Source organism: Amphiprion ocellaris, chromosome 6 (genome assembly GCF_022539595.1).
Source record: "Amphiprion ocellaris isolate individual 3 ecotype Okinawa chromosome 6, ASM2253959v1, whole genome shotgun sequence".
NCBI classification, from domain to species: Eukaryota; Metazoa; Chordata; class Actinopteri; family Pomacentridae; genus Amphiprion; species Amphiprion ocellaris.
In genome coordinates this window covers 3101617-3123986 of record NC_072771.1, presented here as the reverse complement: position 1 = coordinate 3123986, position 22370 = coordinate 3101617, and the positions used below count along the sequence as shown (strand labels likewise).

Below are 22370 nucleotides of genomic sequence, written 5' to 3'. Positions count from 1 at the left end.
AGACGTTTTTACCTTCTAGAAAACCTCGTTTTTTGCAGCAAACAAGATTTGTTTTTAGTGATTTTAAAAAAAAAATCTTATTAAAGCTGCAGCTGAATTAATTATGCTAAATTCAAAGATGATTTCTGTTGTGTTTTAATCTGCTTTTTTTTCCACATTAATGTGTTTTGTGTCTCTCCAGGTTGTTTTAATCATTTAAAAATATTCAGAATATGTGAATTAATTGGTGGATGATGGTGGAGCTGCAGGTAAAAATCAGTCTGATTAATCCTCTGAGGAACGTAAACGTCCAGAAGATTTAAATTTCAATCTTTCATCAATTTTGCAGAAATTTTTAGCTTCAACTGAACCTCATTTTGTCCAAATATTAGCTGAGAATCATGCAAAAAACATTTTTGTGTTTTATTCAGAGAAATCTAGAAAGTTGGATAAATTTGCTTCATTTAAAGATAATTCGGGTTGTTTTCCGTTAATTTCTGTTTTATCTCCTTGGTTCTTGCTAATTCAGGGAGTTTTTTTTTTTTTTTTTACTAAATTAAACCTCAATCAAATAAAGTATTTTTTAAAATTTAGCAGATGAAACAACAACAATTTGGCTGTAAAAATCTAAACATTAAAAAAATGCCTTCAACACAGCGCAAAGTTTATTAGCTCTTAATCGTATTATAATGAGTTGTTAAATGTTCGTTTACTGCTTCTAAATGCTAAACAGCAGGACTATCCGACTCGCAGATGCACAAAAAGACAGCTTTAGTCTCAAGAAATAAAGATTTAGGACACTTTTCTTGCTCAGCATCATTTAAAATGTTCTTATTGAAAGTCCGGAGAGGTTTAATCAGTGTATTTTGTTTGAACTTTCATTCTTACATAAAAGAAGAAAACTGAGTGAAAACATGCGACGCTGCATCACTTTAAATCTGTCCAATAATGAAAACTGATCTAGACGGTTGATTTCAAATACGAAAAGTGAATTTATTTAGTGTAAATGATAGAAAACTGGTGAACAGAGTCACTGAATATGCAGTGAGCTATAATGTTCTATTGGAAAATGCAGGTTTACATATAAAAACTGTGTGTTCTGTCAGAGTAAACCAGCGTTTAACCCTCCTGTCATGTTGCCAGGTGAAACTGACCCTGAAACTTCTGCTGTTTGGCTTAAAGAGTGTAATCAACGTATAAAATGTTTCATTTCACATATTTATACTATGAACAGAGGAAGTGTTAATTTATCATGTCCATAAAAAGAAAAAAATTCCAAAATGTAACATAAAATTTTCAATAAATCAACATCATGTAAAACTGTTGTATTTTATATGTAGGTCCTTCCAAAGTATATTAAAAAACATGCATTTTTATTGAAAAACGAGTGAATTATCCTCACTGAACCGTGATCTGTGAGAGGTAGAACACTAAAAGACTAAACATTAACAGAAATTGAGTTAATAATGAGATATAAATAATATTTATTGGGATTTGTTGGTTTGCTGCTGCTGAGAAATGAACCTAACAGGAGGTGAACTCATGAATCACAGATAAAAGCTGCAGTTTAAATGTATAGAAGGTGTTAAATTATACTTAAATATGTCAGATTTCTCATCGTTGAAGGAAAATCCTAAACTCCCGGTTCTGCCTGGTATTTGTAGGAGAAACGAGGAGTTTGAAGCTGCTGTTTGGACTCTCAGGTCTGTTTGTTGGACGCAGCAGTTTCTATTTATTCAGAGCCACAAAAGGCAGCAGGTGAAAGAGTGCAGACGTCATCAGATCTGAAAGCAGCGGCAGCTAGAGGTCAGAGCTGCTGCTTTCAGGTCAACAGCTGAGCAGGTTTCATGACAGAAACAGTCATCGCTACCCTGGATCTGTTTCTCTTTGTCACTCAAAATTACTCATCAAAAAGATGTCACAAATACTCACATTTAACCAGGAAAATGACTAAATCTGGTCCATAATTGACATAATTTGTCCATATAACTACAAAATGATGTCCAAAATGATTAGAAACGTGTCCAAATTACCAGAAACATGTCCAAAAATGACTAGAAACATGTCCAAAAATGACTAGAAACATGTCCAAAAATGACTAGAAACGTCCAAAAATGACTAGAAACATGTCCAAAATGACAAAATTCTGCCCAGAATGACTACACACCTGTCCAAAAAGATATCCAGATGTTTTGTCATTTTTTTTGGTCATTTTCTATCTTTTTGCCTTTTGTCTCATTTTTCGTCTATTTTTTAATCTTTTTTCTTGTTTTTGTCTGGTTTTGTCATTTTCAATCTCTTTGTTGTTTTTTTTTGTAATTTTCAGTCTCTTTTTCTTGTTTTTTGTCTCATGTTTCGTCATTTTTAATCTCTTTGTTGCTTTTTTTGTCTCCTTTCTTCCCGTTGTGATGCTCAGGTTGAACTCCAGCAGGTTATTTTGACCACGTCTACATGAATAAATGCGTTGAGCTGCTGTCATCTGATTGGCTGATTAGAGGTTTGTGTTAACGAGCAGTTCAACAGGTGTATCTAATGCAGTGACCTGTGAGTGTTTGTGAGAATGTTTCAGGGTTATTCAGTCTCAGATCTCAGGGTTTTATTCTGATACTTTTTTATTCTAAACTACCGATCTTTAAGATGTGAAACTGCAGCTTGACATCAAACACCGACTCGTTCAACAGCAACCTAAAGGTGAGTTTAACTTTTATTTTCTGAATATTTGACTTTTCTTCCTCTCTGTGCTGCTGTTTCCTCATTAACATAAATTATTGCTCCATAGGTGAACTTTTTGTGTGATTTATTCCTCTGAGCTCCTCCTCAGATCTGTCCATCTTTACTGTCCTCCAGAATTCCTGCTTTCAGTTTTGCTGCTCGTCGTCCTGCAGATCTTCGTCCTGCTGAGGAAGAGGACGATAGTCTGGATCCTCCGGTTGGTCGAACATCATCCGTCTGCAGAGACAAAACATTTTAACCACAAAAACTGAATCTGATTAAACTTCCTAAACAAGCAGTTTCTGGCACTAATATAAGATTCTTCATCACGTCTCTGTTCTGACTCTGAAATGTTTGTAAAGTTTCTCAACATAGAATCTGCAGTTTTCAACCAGATTTCATCCTCTGGGTTCATTTTGACATATTTCACTGATCAGATCAGATGTTTAACCGTTTAAAGCCTCCTGTCATCTCCTGGAACACTAGAAGGAACCTCAATAACACAATATGACATGGAGATGAGGATGTATGGAGGAACAATATAATAAATGTCAAATAGACAAAAACTGGAGGAAAAATAGTGCTATAGTATGAAAAATGAATGCTGTAATTTCTTTTAACAATTTAACTTAATTTACAGATTTTCCCTGTTTTCATAGATTAAAGATAACGAGCAAAATTACACCAAAAAATAGAAATTTACTTTTTTTTTTTCTAAAAATAAAAGGCCAAACCTTTAACTAATGTCCACAATTAAATATATTTTCATGAAGAGTAATTGTCTTTTATGACGTTTCACTCTAAAATTACAGGATCACTGTATTTAAATCAGCAAAAAGTATTATTTTACAAATATTTGCCATTTTTTTGAAAGAGAAATTATGAATTTTAGGGACTGGAAGAATTGTAAAATAAATACAAATTGTTAAATGCATTAAAAAAACATTAATTTCCAGATTTTTCCTGTTTTGTTAGATAAAAGATAATAACAAGCAAAATGACATAAACAAAAGTAATATTTTACATTATAACCCTAAAAATAAAAGACCAAAACTTTAATGTCCACAATTAAAAATATATATTTTTATTAACAGTAATTTAATCTTTTAATGATGTTTGGCATTAAAATTACAGCAAAATATTATTTTACAGATATTTATTTTATTTTAAAAAGAAAAATTGATGTGTTTTAGGGATTGAAAAATTGTAAAATTAATAAATAAAAATTGTAGAATTTACAGATTTCCCGTTTTATCAGATTAAAGATAACTAGCACAACTACATTAAAAATAATAATAAATATTATTTTACATATTTAATTTACATAAGGGATGGAAAAATATATAATTAATTAATCAATTATTTTTTTAAAAAAATGTAACTGTTATTTTACAGGTTATCCCTCATAATAAATCTTAGAAATAATAATAATAATAATAATAATAATAATAATATTATATTATTCCGTCTTTTTTATCATTATTTTCTGCATCCTTGCTGCCAGATTCTCATCATCTATTTATGGATTTTTAAAATCTCATCTATTGCACTGAAAGGAAGATATATAGGCTGTTTTCTTTTATTTAGAACAGTTAAACCGGAGACTTTTTCACACTTCATGTAATTTCTGCCACATTTCAAACCTCCAGAGTTTTAAACTGATGAACTTCTTTCCCCGCGGTGGGATCAATAAAGGTTTAATCTATCTATCTATCTATCTATCTATCTATCTATCTATCTATCTATCTATCTATCTATCTATCTATCTATCTATCTATCTATCTATCTATCTATCTATCTATCTATCTATCTATCTATCTATCTATCTATCTATCTATCTATCTATCTATCTATCTATCTATCTATCTATCTATCTATCTATCTATCTATCTATCTATCTATCTAACACTAATCTTATTTCTCTATTGCACAGCACTTTGGGTCGTAAAATTGTTGACATAATCTGTGGAAGGGATCCCATGAAGTTTTTCCAGATTGTCTAAATGATAATAAAGTTTACCAGATGAATTGTGGTTCTTACAGCAGTTCTGGAGTCATCAGCAGCTTCCTTCCTCCAGGCAGGTTTGGAAACACATCTTCTAGGAAATAATACATGTGACCCACACTGATACCTGAGGAGGGACAGAAGAGGTTGAACAGCAGGTCTGCTCATAGTTTATATCATATATAGCACAACAAATTATATTTAAAAATCCATAAAAAGACAAATCTGGCTGCTAAGATGCAGAAAATAATGATTAAAAAAAATTAGAGAATACTGCAATCAACATTTTTTTCTACAATTTTACCAGCTATTACCTATAATTTCAGAAATTATGGAGCAAATAGCTGCAAAATAACAATATTTTTGCTGATAAAACTGGCTTTTAACAGTAGGACATTATAAAATAATGAATTACTATTTTTGATGTGGACATTATTACAGCTTTTTATAAAAGTAAACTACGAAATTAGTACTTTTTCTGTAATTTTACAACCTTACAGGTTTCCTTAAAATCTGGTCAGTGCAGCATTTTAGGAATCATGATGCTGCCACCACCATGCTTCACATCATGATGCTGCCACCACCGTGCTTCACATCATGATGCTGACACCACCATGCTTCACATCATGATGCTGCCACCACCGTGCTTCACATAATGATGCTGCCACCACCGTGCTTCACATCATGATGCTGACACCACCATGCTTCACATCATGATGCTGCCACCACCGTGCTTCACATCATGATGCTGACACCACCATGCTTCACATCATGATGCTGCCACCACCGTGCTTCACATAATGATGCTGCCACCACCGTGCTTCACATCATGATGCTGACACCACCATGCTTCACATCATGATGCTGCCACCACCATGCTTCATATCATGATGCTGCCACCACCATGCTTCATATCATGATGCTGCCTCCACCATGCTTCACATCATGATGCTGCCACCACCATGCTTCACATAATGATGCTGCCACCACCATGCTTCATATCATGATGCTGCCTCCACCATGCTTCACATCATGATGCTGCCACCACCATGCTTCACATCATGATGCTGCCACCACCATGCTTCATATCATGATGCTGCCTCCACCATGCTTCACATCATGATGCTGCCACCACCATGCTTCACACCATGATGATGCCACCACCATGCTTCACACCATGATGATGCCACCACCATGCTTCATATCATGATGCTGCCTCCACCATGCTTCACATCATGATGCTGCCACCTCCATGCTTCACATCATGATGCTGCCACCACCGTGCTTCACATCATGATGCTGCCACCACCATGCTTCACATCATGATGCTGCCACCACCGTGCTTCACATCATGATGTTGCCACCACCATGCTTCACATCATGATGCTGCCACCACCGTGCTTCACATCATGATGCTGCCACCACCATGCTTCACATCATGATGCTGCCACCACCATGCTTCACATCATGATGCTGCCACCACCGTGCTTCACGTCATGATGCTGCCACCACCATGCTTCACATCATGATGCTGCCACCACCGTGCTTCACATCATGATGCTTAAAACTGACTTGTGTCTGATTCCTAAAATAACATACTCACCAGATTTTTAGGAAACCTTTAAGGTTTTTAAGATTTTGGGTCTTCTTTCAGACTCATGGAAAAGATTAAAAATTAGTCAGAAACCTCCATTTTAGCAGCACCTACAGACACCAAACTTTGTATTTTTATATATATCTATATTCTAAAACAGGGAGTCATTGATTTGTCATTCCCAGCTTATATATATATATATATATATATATATATATATATATATATATATAGAGAGAGAGAGAGAGAGAGAGAGAGAGAGAGAGAGAGAGAGAGAGAGAGAGAGAGAGAGAGAGAGAGAGAGAGAGAGAGAGAGAGAGAGAGAGAGAGAGAGAGAGAGAGAGAGAGAGAGAGAGAGAGAGAGAGAGAGAGAGAGAGAGAGAGAATATAGAATATGTCAGGTATCTGGTATCATTTATGTATTTTAACTGGACTCAGAACTGAATATGAACCACTAAGACTTCTGTAGTTTGAAAATGTCAGTACTTGTTCATGGTTTCATGTTCTGTATTCTCTTCTAACGTATCTGAACAGAAAATCTGATTTTGCCGGGTTGTTTCTCACCCAGGAGGTCGACTACGATGGAGTTCCCGAGCAGCAGTGAGAATCCCATCAACACCCAGGGCAGGAAGGGAGCCTGGAAGCTCAGCAGGCCGAAGAAGTTCATGCGAATCAGCGGGTGTCTTCTACTCCAGACGTACACCAGCATGATGATGAAGGCCTGACCGAGGAAGAAGATGTTGGTGAAGAGCCCGAACAGCTGCAGGCCTTCAGGTTAAATCCAACTCAACACTGATAAATGATAAAATCAACAGCTGAGAGCTTTAGATGGAGATTCAGTTTGTTTGAGTCTAAGCTCAGTTAGTGGAACCAGACAGTCACAGTTTAGGGATTTAGAAATTTGCCCCTGTTTTATTGCTTTTTAACACTGAATTAGGGTCAATTATTTTGGCTTTTTTTTTGGCAAGAATTTACCAAAAAAAACCCAGACTCTTTCATGTCAAAAGGAAAACAGATTTCTACAAAGTGATATCAGTTAATTAAATATATAACATATCTGACTGCTAGTTGAATACAGTTAAAGCTTATACATGGCAGTGGTAGCATCATGATGTGACATGAAGCATGGCGGTGGCAGCATCATGACGTGAAGCATGGCGGTGGCAGCATCATGACGTGAAGCATGGTGGTGGCAGCATCATGACGTGAAGCATGGTGGTGGCACCATAATGATGTGACATGAAGCATGGTGGTGGCAGCATCATGACGTGACGCATGGCGGTGGCAGCATCATGACATGAAGCATGGTGGTGGCAGCATCATGACGTGAAGCATGGTGGTGGCAGCATCATGATGTGAAGCATGGTGGTGGCAGCATCGTGACGTGAAGCATGGTGGTGGCAGCATCATGATGTGAAGCATGGTGGTGGCAGCATCATGATATGAAGCATGGTGGTGGCAGCATCATGATGTAAAGCATGGTGGTGGCAGCATCATGACGTAAAGCATGGTGGTGGCAGCATCATGATATGAAGCATGGTGGTGGCAGCATCATGATATGAAGCATGGTGGTGGCAGCATCATGATGTAAAGCATGGTGGTGGCAGCATCATGACATGAAGCATAGTGGTGGCAGCATCATGACATGGGGATGCTTCTCAGCACTTTGACATAAAAGAGCCTTTTTTATGTAAATTCTTGTCCCAAAATAATAATAATAATTATTATAATAATAATTATTATTATTATGACTTATTTAGAGACGTTTTAGGACTGACTTACTGTCTTAATTTCAAGTTGTATAATTTAGGCATGATTTTAGTTTAAAATATTGAAAAGATTCCTGAACTTTTTAACCTTTACTGTTGTAAATTTTAGTTAAATTTTTCTGTCAGAAGACGGCCTCCATGCATCCATTAAAGTCTCCTACCAGTTAAACTCTGGTGCCTCCAGGTGTGTTGCAGAACAGACACTACTGTGCTGAACAGAAATCACTCTGAACCTCCTGACGTGGCTAAAAAACATGTTAAAACACGAGTACTACTTAGATTAAAGTCCTTAAACTCATCTCTGATATCTGCAGGCTGTTATTGTCTGATGAAGCCCCTCCACAATAAAAGCCAGCTCATGGCATTCCTCTCATGGCAGCGCAGCGTGTCGACGTCTCCAACATGTTTACTGCAGAGTCGGAGGACCTGCTGTCCACCAAACACAGTGCAGGTCCAGAAACGAGGGAGGGATGTGTGGTTAACAGCCGGGACGTATCATTAACCTGGAATGTCAACTCAAACTGCTGAGCATCATCAAAACAAGACGCTCGCTGCTTTACACGCTGCTCAGCTCTGAAATTAGCCCTCAGCGCTGCGACAACAACCTAAACACGAGATGTTCATCTCAGCAGCTCCTGATTTATCCACCTTAAACAGTCACTCCACCCAAATTACTGAACAACATTTGGTATCAATCAGCGTCTGTTGGTTTGGGGCCATGCAGGGGGATAGTTTATAGTCATGTTATATATTATTAGTAGTATTATTTTACTTTTTAGATGGAAAATTATGCTTTTTGCTCCACTACACTGTAAAATAATAATAATAATAATAATAGTAATAATAATAATAATAATAATAATAATAATAATAATAATAATAATAATAATAATAATAATAACAACAATAATAATAATAATAATAATAATAAAAGGAAAAAGTGGCAGTAGGAGGCTAGAAAAGTGATGTTAAACATTGTTAAAAAAAAAAACAGGAGAAAATATCTGTAAAATAATGATATTTTTCTGATGTAAAATATAGTGCAGTTACACTGCCAAATGTTGTAAACACAAATAAATAAAAAAACATTCATAATAACAGTAAAATGATGATATTTTTGCAGATTTAAATACAGTAAAAAATCGTTCAGTGGAAATCACTTCCAGTCAATTGTTGTAAAACAACAAATTACTATTTTGACTGTTTTTGTTTTTTAACAGTTAACAGATAAATTATTTGTTTCTGAGATGTTATGAGACATTATCTGTATTTTTTTTTCAAAAAACAGTTTTAAGAGTTTTTTCTACCATTTTTCCGTTCTTAATATAGATATTTTCTTTGGAATAATTATATTTTTGCAGATTTAAATAATTTAAATAAGATTTTTTTTGTGGGATTTTATGAGATATTATCAATAATTAAACAAAACAGGGAAAACCTGTAAAATAACTTAATAACGTTAAAAATAATTTTATTTTTCATTTTAATTTAAAAAAAAAAATCCTTAATATACAATTTGTCTTTCCAATAATACCTGTTGAATAATTGTATTTTTGGTGATTTAAATGTCATAAACTAATTGTGTAATTTTATGGTTAAGTGTAAAATAAAGAGTTAACATTTGCAGCAATGCTTTTTTATATTTAGTAACTATATAGTTTAACTGATTAAGGTTTAAAAAGTGTAAAATCTGCAGTATTTTACAAACATATGTCAAATTGATAAAAAAAAATCTAAATAATTTCTAAGACTAAATGAATGGAGAAAATAATGATTATTTTACTTAGATGACAGTAGCTCCATTAAAACTCTCTGCAGTGTGTAGAGGGTTAGGGGTATGATTAGGGGTAGGGTTAGGGGTAGGGTTAGGATTAGGGTGGGGTTAGGGTTAGGGTAGGACCTTGTTGTTGGAGATGAGCTGCTGTGAAACACTTTCTGATGAAGAAATGTGTTTTGGTCCTTGTGGTTGTTTGAGCTCCTCTGTTTGATACTGAAGACTGTTTTCACTTTCCTCTGTTGGAAGTGGAAACTTTCTTGGGACTTGAGTCCTGATTTCATAACTAGTGTGGAGGTTAGTTCTGGTCCCAGAGGCAGCTTACACAAGTGGGAACTGGACGTCTGCATTCGACTGTCACTGACTGTGTTTACATGGAATTATAATGATCTGGTTTTTGAAGTCCCATTTTTGTGTTTGTGAATTTAAACATCAGACAGAATTCAGGAAATACATTGATGCACGAGCTTGGATTTTCTCCAGTTTACTTCTTTGTTATTTGGAACCCAAATCTAAGTTCTTAAGAACAATTTGGTTCCGTTTGGAGAATCAGACCTGAGATATTTGTCGTTTTTCCTTACTCCGGAATCCATTTTAAAGGTTCAATATCTCCAGAAACATAACTCCCATAGTCACGAAATTTGGTGAAGACTCAGACAGAATAGTTTCCAGTAGATCAAAATGATTCAGTTTGTCCAATAGAGAACATTTTTTTATTATTTGACTTTAAAAATGGGGAAAAAGTGCAAAATTTTCAATCGAGGTTGGCATTATGTCACCATAATGTTCTTGTAAGTGTATATATATATCTATGAATGGATCCATATTTCTACTGAAATACAATCTTTGGTCGACATTTCATCAACTTTTGAGGCTGTAACAGCAGCAGAATCTGATGTGTGGAAAGACAAAATTAAAGTTTTTAGGTGTTTCGTCACAACAATGGTAATATGATCCATTTGCACCATTTTAGGGTCAATTTGGGGCATTTGTGAATCATCCTGGATTGATTTTAGGGCATTTTAGACAATTTGAGTAATTTGGACCAAATCTTTAGAATCAATAGAATTTAATCTCTGTTGAGTGTTTCTTTCAAGTAAATGTATGGTAGTGTTAAGTAAGGCAAATTAAGCTGCAAATGTAGGTAAAATTCAAGAAGACAACATGGAAGCATCTTGTAACTCTACACATATAACACCAACATATAGACACCTATGAATACCACTTTATATCAACTACCAATGAATCCACATCAACATTGCAAAGAACTGGAACTTTGTCTTGCTATATTTTCTACACATCAGATTCTACTGATGTTAGAGCCTCAAAAGTTGGTTAAATGTCGACTAAAGACTGTATTTTAGTAGAAATATGGTTCCATCCATATATATATGAAAACTTACGGGAACTTTGAGGGACGCAATACCAGACTTGTTTGAACATTTTGCACTTTATTCCATTTTAAGGGCCAAAAAGTATTGATTTATGACAATTTTGAGTCATTTTGAACAAAAGTTTCATGTCATTTTGGACAAATTTGGGGTCTTTCTGGAAAAACTTGATCTGATATTGAACAAATCTTTAGTACATTTGGAGTTATTTTGGACCAGTGTCATGTGATTTTGAACCATTTTAAATCATCTTGAACAGATTCCTTGCCAAAATACAAGAAAAAAACAAAAAACAAAACTAGATCCTTGTCTTTCCACACATCCAATTCTACTGATGTTAGAACCTCAAAAGTTGGTGAAATGTCAACCAAAAACTGTATTTTAGTAGAAATATGGATCCATCCATCTGTATAGACACTTACAGGAACTTTCTTGGGAAACAATACCAACCCTTGTTTGAGGACTTTGCACTTTGTTTCCATTTTCAAAGGCAGATAATTAAAAATTAGTCCTCTACTGGAGCCATTTGATCATGTAGATCTGCTGGAAACTATTCTGTCTGAGTCTTCACCAAGGTTCATGACTGTGGGAGTTAAATTTCTGGAGATATCGAACTCTTAAGACGACTTTCTAGGTAAGACTGTTTGCTGGGGTGAAACCTGACCCAACCCTGACCCTCATGTCTTGGTTTTGAGGAACAAAACAAAAGTCCTCAATGACATGTTGACGTTTAATCGTGCTAAACCTGCTCTCAGTGACCTCATTTCAACAGGTACGGTCCCATTAATTTCAGGTTGGACTAACAGTTCCAGGAATGTCAGATTAAATTGCCAGTTTGAGTTGTAAACATCAGCGGCGCCTGCATGAACAATAATCAGTAACCAGGACTCTAGTAGCCTGTTTTTCACGGATACAGGGTAGGAACATCCAGATTTCATGTCAAAACTGGGTTTACTGGGAAACGTAAACACAAAAACCGATGTAAAAAACAGGATCTGTCCTCAAGTTAAACTTTTGGTTTGAAAAATGTTTGCATATTTTCATATATTTTGGGTTTTTTGAAAGAATTAGGAGACATAGAAGGCGTCTTTAAAATCTTAATTTCCTGTTTTACTGAATTCTGCCTCAAAGACGTCAAACTGAGAAAATGTCTTTTTGTCATTTGTGCAAACCTTTTATCTAATATGCTGTTTAAGAATGATTGCAGTGAAACTCTTAAAGGATACAGACATGACAATTCCTCCAAACAGGAACATGAAAACAAAATCTGCTGTCCTTCCCCGGAAACTTCCTTCCTCCAGCATCCGACAGTATCGATAGCTAGCCTTAGTTAAGGTGGTGATGCTAATTTCTCAATTAATAATAGTGTTTTTAACGATAAACTGAGGAGACGTGATAAAAGATACAGAAAGATGATGTTGAACACGAAACTGAATCCAAGAGAACCGAAGAACAGGAAGCTGGTTATCACACGCCATATCTGAAAGACAGATTTAAAGAGTGTAAATACGATTTTATGTAATAGGATCGTGTTTTGGGTTTCTTCAGTAGTTGCTAAATGTTACCTGGTATCTCCTGATGATGAGATCTGGGTTAAAGTAGAGCTGGAAAGGGGTGATCACCTCAAGTTGCTAAAAAATAACACACAGTTTGAAATTAATCAGCAAATTTAGCATCAATACATTCATAGACAGCAGTTAATGTTGGATTAATCAGAGGCATAATTCATATTATAACCACTTCATTGCTTTTACTTCAACTGAAAATTCATCTGTGTTTATCTTTCACTCTTTGACTGAAATCTTAAGTCTTGCTTGCTTTAACAGGCACCTCCACTGCTTTCAGTCAATATCATTTCATTAATTTCTTTATTTATTTGGACCGGACAGTGCATATTAATGAATGTACAATCTCATAAGTTTACACAAGGTTGCAGTTAATAAGCCAGCGCAAGGCTAATTTCCATCTGTTGTCCCACTTCAACTACTTCTATCTTTTTCACAAAATTTTACACTTGCTTTTATTTTCACTTACATTTCGACTGGTGTTGATGCAATTCAGCTTAAACTGCTGTCAGCACAACTATCTCCAGAGCTCCAATTTTACTTGCCACTGTTTATTTTTTTTTTCTGTCAGTCTTCAAGTCACAGTTCAACTGCTTTCATTTCTTACTCTTGACATGGGCTCTCCTGCATTCAGTCATTATATTTAACACCAAGGTGCTCAGAGTTTTTACCCGAAGTAAAATAAAAAAACTAACTACTGTCATCTTATACACTTTAACTTACACTTCAACTACTTTCAGCTCTCATTTTTATTGACATGTTAGCTGGTGGCAAACTTGCATTCATTTCACTATGTGCATCCATTTTATCTTTTGTTTTTCAGCTAGTAGTACAGTTGTTTTTGTATCTAAGTGATGAGATCAGCTAACACCTCAACTCAACTCAGTAGTTTTTTCTGTAATTGACACTTCAACTGCTTTCATCTCATATTTTTTGCTCAACTGCACTTCAACTAACAGCTCAAACACATTCAACACTTTTACTGAAAGTGAAACTGTAGCTGACACACGAACTACTTTCATCGCTTAGAGTTTAAAGACACTTCAGCTCCTTTCACTGCTCTCACAAGCAAAAATTTATTATTTTATTTCATCTGTTTTCAGTACTTTCTTTCCAACTGACACTTAAACTGCTTTCATCATTTGTCTCTTTAACTAGTAGTTTAGCAAAAAATGCAATCTCACATTTATTATGGTGTCTTGCGCTTTACCTGACGCATCTACTGCTTTTAACAATTAAATGGTGGCCAACACTTCCACTGCTAGCAAGTTAACTCATTCTTGTTTCATGCGTTTAGACAAAAAACTTTCTCCAGCATGTCCACATCTAGTGAAATTTCTGCTTCAGTACTTTCTTTTTCTGTAACTGACACTTGGACTGCTTTCATATTGTAATGTATTAGTAGAGCAGGCACTTCAACTAACATCATACATATTCAACACTTTTACTGAGTTAAACTGTAGCTGGTACATGAACTACTTTCATCGAGTTTAAAAAGATACTTCAGCTCCTTTCAGTGTCACAAGCAAAGATTTAACATTTTACAACAGCAACAAGCCCCATGTCCAGTTTGAACCAATATAAAAGTTAATTTAAGCAATAATAAGAAGCTTGATTTTGAGTTTTAGGAGACTATACTTGTTTGTCCCTGAGTTGTTGTTGTTGTTGTCGTCTTACCACGGCGGCGGTGGTGAGGACGCAGGCGGTTGTGTACGCTCGAGTCACCACAGGGATCTGAAAGTACTCCTGAGTGAAGCTGTGAGCCATCGCTGCTGCTGCTGCTGCTGGAGCTTCACTGTCAGCCATGATGAATAGGCTGCACAGGCCCCGCCCCCCTCACTGCACCAGCCAACCAGAGCCTCCTCTCAATTAACACCATCCACACCACAAACACACTTTTAACACATCAATGACACGTTTAGGGTCATTAGACTAGAGATGCAGGAATTCAACTGATTTATATATAGCTTGTGGAATAAAGCCTGCATTTAAGTTATTTAAACTTACATTGCAAATATAAACTTTAAATGAAATAAATTGACTTTAAAAAAATATTTAAATATTTATTTATAAAATAAAATAATAAAAATTAATTTAAAGAATACATAAAATAAAATGTCACAAAATAAGCATTCTGGTAACTTTAAGTAAAATTATGGCAAAAATTTATAATATTTACATTTAAATTTATCTAAATCTTTTTGGGAAAAAACAATTACATATTAATATTTAAAGTGAAATGTAATAAAATAAGCATTGTTATTAAAATTATTTTGATTTATTGAAATTTAATATTAGTTATGTAACATTTTATATAATATTTATGTAATATAAATACAATATAAATATAATAATTATATATAGCAAATATATAAAAGTTGACATATAAATTACTCCATATTCCTAATTAAAAGATAAAAGTTCATAATAACAAAATAATAGATTTAAAGAATTTCTTTGTGGAATAATAAAATTTATCTTTTATATCTTAGATTAATATGTGAAAAATTATTTAACTTATTGAAGCTAAATTTGTGACTGATAATATATTTAATTTTACTTAAAGTGACAAAATATATTTAAGTTTGAAAATAAATCACCCAACATTCATATTAAACTATTATTATTACTATTATTGTTATTATTGTTGTTTTTATTATTATTAATAACAAGAGTTGAGTTATTTACATTGGTATCTGTATGTTTTTTTAATTAAAATAATATTTCAATTTATAAAAGATATAATTTAAACAGCAAAATAATAAAAAATATTCTTTATTTTCTTTTTCTGCCAAGTTGAATTATTTAATTAGTTAAATATATTTTAAATTTGGCACTTTTTAAAATGCAATAAATGTGATTTTTTTTTTAAAAAATCTAAAATTGTTGACATTATTATTATTATTATTATTATTATTATTATTATTATTATTAATAATAATAATAATAATAATATTAATAATAATAATAATAATTTATTTATTTATATTGTTGCATGTATATTTGTTAAATTTAAATATTTCAGTTTATAAAAGATAGAATTTCAACAGCAAAATATTTAGAAAATATTCTTTATTAGTTTCTTTCTCTGCCAAATTGTAAATAGTTAAATATATTTGAAATTTGGCACTTTTTAAAATGCAATAAATATGATATTTTTTTCATCTAAAACTGCTGACATTTATTAATAATGACAAGAAAATGCTGTAATGTGGACTGATTTGATTTTTAACCTGCAGTTGAATTAATTTAACACAATTGCCATGTTACATTTGAATAAAATAAAATATATTTCACTACACACAGTCAATTTTTAAATTAAATATGAATAAAAGTCAGTTTTTTTGCACCAGTTTCTGTGCTTTTGTGGCTTAAATCTCTCCAAAGACAGCAGAGTTTGGTAAAAAGATTATGAATTTATTGTACGTGACATAAAAAACAGAGACAATACACAGTACAAAGACACGAGGCTACAGGTGATTAAAAAAATAACGATCAGAGACGTTTATGTACAGAGACGTGCTTCTGCCGAGTGGTTCGTGTATAAATACGACTTAAAGCAGTTTGAAATGTTCCGCAGATGAAAACTGGAGCGACTGGTCAGCGTCCTGCACTGAAACGTCTCACCACAGTCTGGACCGAGTTCACAGTTCAGGAGACGACTGGCCGGAGGAGGAGGTTCTCAACCCGGGGGAGGCGGCCACCAGCGAGGACGCAGCGTGAGTTTAGAACGGTCCTTTAACCATCATGTCGTCCTGCGGGTCAAATCGACCCGTTTTAAAGCTTGAAAATGTGGAAAAAATAAATAGATTTTCAGAGTGAAACTTCTGATGTCCACATATTCAACATTTTTGGGAAATTTCTGAACATTTTTTGGTGGAAATTTTATTTATTTATTTTTTTTAAATATTTCTTTATTAACATTCAGAATAAATCAACCAAAATCCAGCAAAATTCACTGGATTTTGGTAATTTTTTTCTGAATGTTATTAAAGAAAATATCAGACGTTTTACTGATATATATGTAGCCATTTTAGATATTTTTAGGACTTTTTTGGAAGATTTTTACAATTTTTTTTGAAAATATATAGAGGAATTTTCTTGCCAAATTTGGGGGATTTTTAATTCATTTTTATAAAACTTTTAACCCTCCTGTTGTCTTCATTTATGGGCACCAAAAAATATTGTTTCCTTGTCTGAAAAAAATCCAAAAATCAGCAAAAAAAATTCCCCAAATTTCTGAAAATTTGCAAAACCTTCAGGAAGAAAATTCCAACAATTCCTTAAAAGTTTCCCTTAAAAGTTTTATTTAAAAAAAAAAAAATCCCCCAAATTTGGCAAGAAAATTCTTTGGAATATTTTCAAAAAAATGAGTAAAAATCTTCCAAAAAAATCATAAAAATATCTAAAGTGATTACATATATATCAGTAAAACTTCTAATATTTTAAAGAATGTAAACTAATGTTTTAAAGAAACATTTTTAACATTTCTTTTTTCCACCAAAAAATGTTCAAAGATTTCCCAAAAATGTTGAAAATCTGGACATCAGAAGTTTTACTGTGAAAATATATTTTTTTCCACATTTTCAAACTTTAAAACAGGTCAGTTTTTACCCACAGGACGAGACGAGGGTTAAGAGAAACTTTTAAGGAATTATTGGAATTTTCTTCCTGAAGGCTTTGCAAATTTTAAGAAATAGGGGAATTTTTTTGCTGAATTTTTGGATTTTTTTCAGACAAGGAAACAATATTTTTTGGTGCCTGTAAATGAGGGTTAATGTAGCAGCTGCATCGGTGGAAAACATGCCAGTAAATGTGCCATAAGTAATGTAAAGATAGTGGATTATGAGTGAAAGTCAAGTTAAAATACAGAAATGTCAGTAAATTGTGCTTTAAGAATTAAAATGAATGACTCTCATGCTGTCTGAGAATGTTTTTAAATTATTAATACTGATGTATGAATGCATGAACAGCATTTTACTGGAAAATCTGCTTGACTTAAAGCTACTGAAGTTTCAAAAACCCAAACTAAATTTTTTCTAAAAATGTCAAAAAGTGATTGAAAACATGATTAAAATGAGTCACACTAAGAAAAAACAACTGCTTATGCACAAATTTACATAAATTACATGTATTGTTCTGCAAAACAGTGTGTAAAATTATGTTTTTAGGCCTGGAATAGTTATTTAGACAAGAAAAAAATGAACATTTACTGTGGAAAAAATGCTTTTCACATCTGGAAAACATTAACTGTGGATGATATTTAAACAACTCCACAATGATTGCAGAATTTATTTAAAATGTAATAATAATTAAATTTTCTGTAAAATATTGTTTGTTTTGGCCTTTTGGAGCCTTGGAAAATCATTTAAAGTTTTATAATAATTTAATTTTATGTAAAATATTGTTTAATTTTATCTTTTTGGGGCCTTGAACGGTTATTTAAAGAAAGAAAAAAATGCTTTTCACATCTGGAAAACATTAACTGTGGATGATATTTAAACAGTTCCACAATGATTGTGGAATTTATTTATAATTTAATAATAATTAAATTTATGTAAAATATTGTTTAATTGGAGCCATGAAAAATAATTTAAAAATTAATACAAATTTAATTTTCTGTAAAATATTGCATAATTCTAATCTTTTTGGGCCTTTAAAAATGTTTAAAATTTAATATTAATTATTCAATTATATTTTCCTGTAAAATATTGTTTACTTTTGTCTTTTTGGGTCCTTGTACAATGATTTAACAAAGAAAAAAAAAACAATAACTGAGGATATTTAAACAGCTCCACAACGATTGTAGAATTTAATTAAATTATAATTTAATAATGATTAAAATTTCTACAAAATATTGTTTAATTTAGTCTTTTTTGGCCTAGAATAATTATTTAACAAATAAAAAAACATTAACAGAGAATGATATTTAAACAGCTCCACAACAGTTGTGATTTAATTGAATTATACTTTAATAATAATTAAACTGTCAGTAAAATATTGTTTAATTTGACCTTTTGGAGCCTTTAAAAATCATTTAAATGGAATAAGTTGAGAAATTTCTGCAAGAAGCACAAAGAAAATGCTGTTCACATCTGGATAACATTAACTGAGGATGATATTTAAACAGCTCCACAACAAAATAAGCAATAAATCTTTGAATAAAACCAGTGTTTATGTGTTAAACCTGACATGTTGTGTCATCTCCTGGTTTGTGGACACTAAGATTTAGGATTTAGCTTTGATCTGCTGCATTTTTAAGCTTCTCCTATGTTTATTAAAGTGAAATACAGCAATCAAATGAACGCAGAGGAGATAAATCAAAGTATTTGTCTCTGAAAGTCGTAGAAAAATGAAAATATGTTCCACCGCTGCCTCCAGCTACTTAATCTACATGATTATTGACTGTATTTGTCTTGAAAAGCAGAATTTGGTGGAAACTGAAAGCTGTTTGTGTGACCGACCGGGTTGAGAAACGCCGATCCCTGCAGCAGTCGGCGTCCCTGAACGCCTCAGCGGTCAGTAGAACGGAGCACCATGGATCAGATGAGCATCGACTTCATCAGAGGCGACCGACGAGACGCTCTAGGGGGCGCCCTGCAGCTTCTCCTGCAAACTGGTGAGTGGAAATCAACAACCGAGGAGCTTCACGCCGCCGTGTTAGAAGAGTGACACCAGGAAGCAGCTTTTACTGCCTCAATTATTCTTTAAACGTCAAAGTAAAAGGAACACGAAGAAAGATTAGTCGAGTTATCAACAGCTGAGACAGAAGCCTGAAGTACTTTATGTTTTAAATCCGTCCAGCAACACTGGAAACCATGGGCATAGATTTCAGGAAGGATGCTCTCAATATTTAGAGCATTTGTGCTATTATCCCCCCATTAAAAAGGTCAAAGAAACAAAGGTTTTACTGTGAAAAATTGCCCATTTTGACTGAATTTTTGTGTTTTCTTTTACATTTCCACCATTAATTGCGGCAGAAAAGGCACAAATTGGTCCCTAAAGGGAATTTAAGTGTTTAAGTGTTTAAAGGAAATCTACGCCACTGCTTGAAACACACTGAAATGACCAATAATGACAGAAAATCATCACGTTTAACCTCAGAGGAGGAACCATAAACTGTGTGGAAAAGATGGATGTTGCATCAAAAACAGAGTCAGATTGTGCAGAAGTCTAAGAGAAAATAAATATTTAGGACAATTTCCGCTCAGCTATGTCTGGTTTGCCTCAAATTTTTATCGCATAAAATATAGATTATTTAAAAAGATGTTTGTAAAATTCTGAGTAATATATTGAACACTTTTCAAAATAAAAGCGTTTTAAAATTTCCTACTTTTAGTATTTTTTTGCAGTTTGAACGACAATATCTCAGGAACTACTAACGATAAAAACCTGAATTTTTCACTGTTATTTCTCATCATCATGTCATTGATTTAGAATCTGTAATATTGGACAAGTAGATCAAATAATCTCTGATTATTGGTGATTTGAAATATGACAAAAATTGAAGCTGTCAAAGTCAAATCTTTGAGCACATTAACAAAAAAAGCTGATATTCCAGAAGTCAACTAGTGATATTTTCCCAAACAAATTTAGCTGCATGTCACAAAAATATAAAACTAAACATATAGAATAGTTTTTAATATGAAATACTTAGTCACTAAAATTAAAATAAAGTAATTTTTGTTGGACTTTCATAACCGATGGAGCAGGTTGTACCACAAAAACTAAAATATGACTTCATAGTTTAATCCAAGTAGAGCAGGGATCTGGAGTCTCAGAATGGTTCTCAAAATACACCAGAGAAATCAATGCCATGATGACAAAAAACAGTGAAAAATTCAGGTTTTTAATTTTAATAGTTCCTGAGATGTTGGTGTTCAAACAGAATCAAACTTACATGCAAGATAAAACCTGCTGAAAGTGGGTCAACGGGCAATTTTTTGCAAATTATCTCAGAAATTATTTAATATGTTGATCTAAAATTCCACAGATACCATTTTAGATATCCACAGTATACAATAAAACAGATTGGAGATGGTGGAGCTGAAGGACTCTGATGATTTGAGATGGAAGAACTCACTTGATCTTTCACCTCCGTAAACATTTTTCTAATGGGTTTATGGTCTCAATCGCTAATTCCAAGTCTCCTTCAATACAGCACTGGGTTCATTTAATCAATTATGGTTCCTTTTAGATGGAAATGGATGAAAAAAATGGTATGTTTTAGACAAGGCGAAACCAAAACAGCAACGACCAAATGACCAAAACTCTAAACCTCAAACCAATGGGTGATACCAAGATGCTTACGTCCATCTGTTCTGTACAGTTCATGGGAGGGACTTTATATTCAGTAAAACACACCTGAGGTAGTTTTAGGCTTTTCTGCCTCAACTGTAACAAATCTCTGTGAAACATCAAGTTTTGACAGACTCTTTTGGACATGAAAGATGTGTTTTGGGTCCTTGTTCTGCCTGAAAGCATCACAGCAAAGCTAATTAGCATATCTGTCACTAACTTTGGTTGTGGTGTTTTTCATGAGGTGATTTTCTACTGCAGGAACTTCTTGACTGCAAGAAACGGCCCTATAGAACCGCTATCAGGGTTATTTTCTAGGGAATAAAAGCTCAAACTCCAAGGTAGGTACTTCTAAATGACCCCAAAAAACTTAGCAAATGATGATTGGTTAAACTTGGGGAGAAAAACAAGCAACATTTTTCTGTCCTTGATGTCCTTGTCGAGTCTTTTTCTGTCTATCATCACCATTAATGATGTAGAATCCCCATCTAGACCAACATAACAAACTCACAATGTTCTGTTTCCTACATAGAACTGGAGTTTTGTTGGGTAACTACAATTAGTGGCTGTTTTTGCGCACTTGGAGTGAATATCATGGTTGGACTTCTTGGATCCTACACCTAAACGAAAACAAAAAGGCCTAAAAGGGTTCATTAGGAAGCCATTCTTATAAACTACTTCATGTCTCGCTTGAGTTCCTACAGTGGAAAGTCGCCTGTTCATTGCAAGATTGATAAGAAACACTGTAGGAGCTGCGTTGGCTTTTCATTTGGCAAAGAAAGGCATTTTAGACTCTTTAGGTCTTTGTTCCATTGTTGCATATTTTAAATCTGTGCCATGAAAAACCAGAAACAGAGTGGAAACACCAGAAAATCCAAGTATTGCAAAGTTTTTTAGCGCCTAGCTGAGGAAAAGTTGGTGTATCGGTAAAGTGCGATGGAGACAAGTAAATACATCATCAACAATATGAAGCAGGTGACTGAAATGCAACAAGAAAATATCAGATCGGAAACGTCCTCCAATAACTAATACATGAACTAGAGGTAAATGCAAATGGTTACGCATTGTTCACTCTTCTTTTGCAACAGCTTTAATGGCAACCTACTGGAGAACTGGTTGCATCTATTTCTCTTGTATCTTCATGATCACATTCCTAATGATCTTTGCATTTTGTTTTCATTGCTTTTTGGAATTTTTGTAAAAATTTGGATAAAAACTTGACTGTTGTTGACACAAGACAGCAGGAGAGTGCCTGACAGACTTGATTCAGGCCAGAAAACCCA

The 22370-nt window shown here is 33.7% G+C and overlaps 1 protein-coding gene across 1 annotated transcript in view; it reads right to left on the bottom strand.

Annotated features, from left to right (window-relative positions):
* Window positions 1–1009: 1009 nt before the first annotated feature.
* mmp11a (matrix metallopeptidase 11a) overlaps window positions 1010–22370 on the bottom strand; it is a 62585-nt gene continuing 41224 nt past the window's right edge. Inside the window, 7 exon segments of the mRNA XM_055011530.1 lie at window positions 1010–2928; window positions 4733–4823; window positions 6855–7050; window positions 12451–12544; window positions 12631–12704; window positions 12790–12855; window positions 14467–14584. Of these exon segments, the coding sequence (XP_054867505.1) occupies window positions 2838–2928; window positions 4733–4823; window positions 6855–7050; window positions 12451–12544; window positions 12631–12704; window positions 12790–12855; window positions 14467–14584 (730 nt within the window). The 3' untranslated portion in view covers window positions 1010–2837.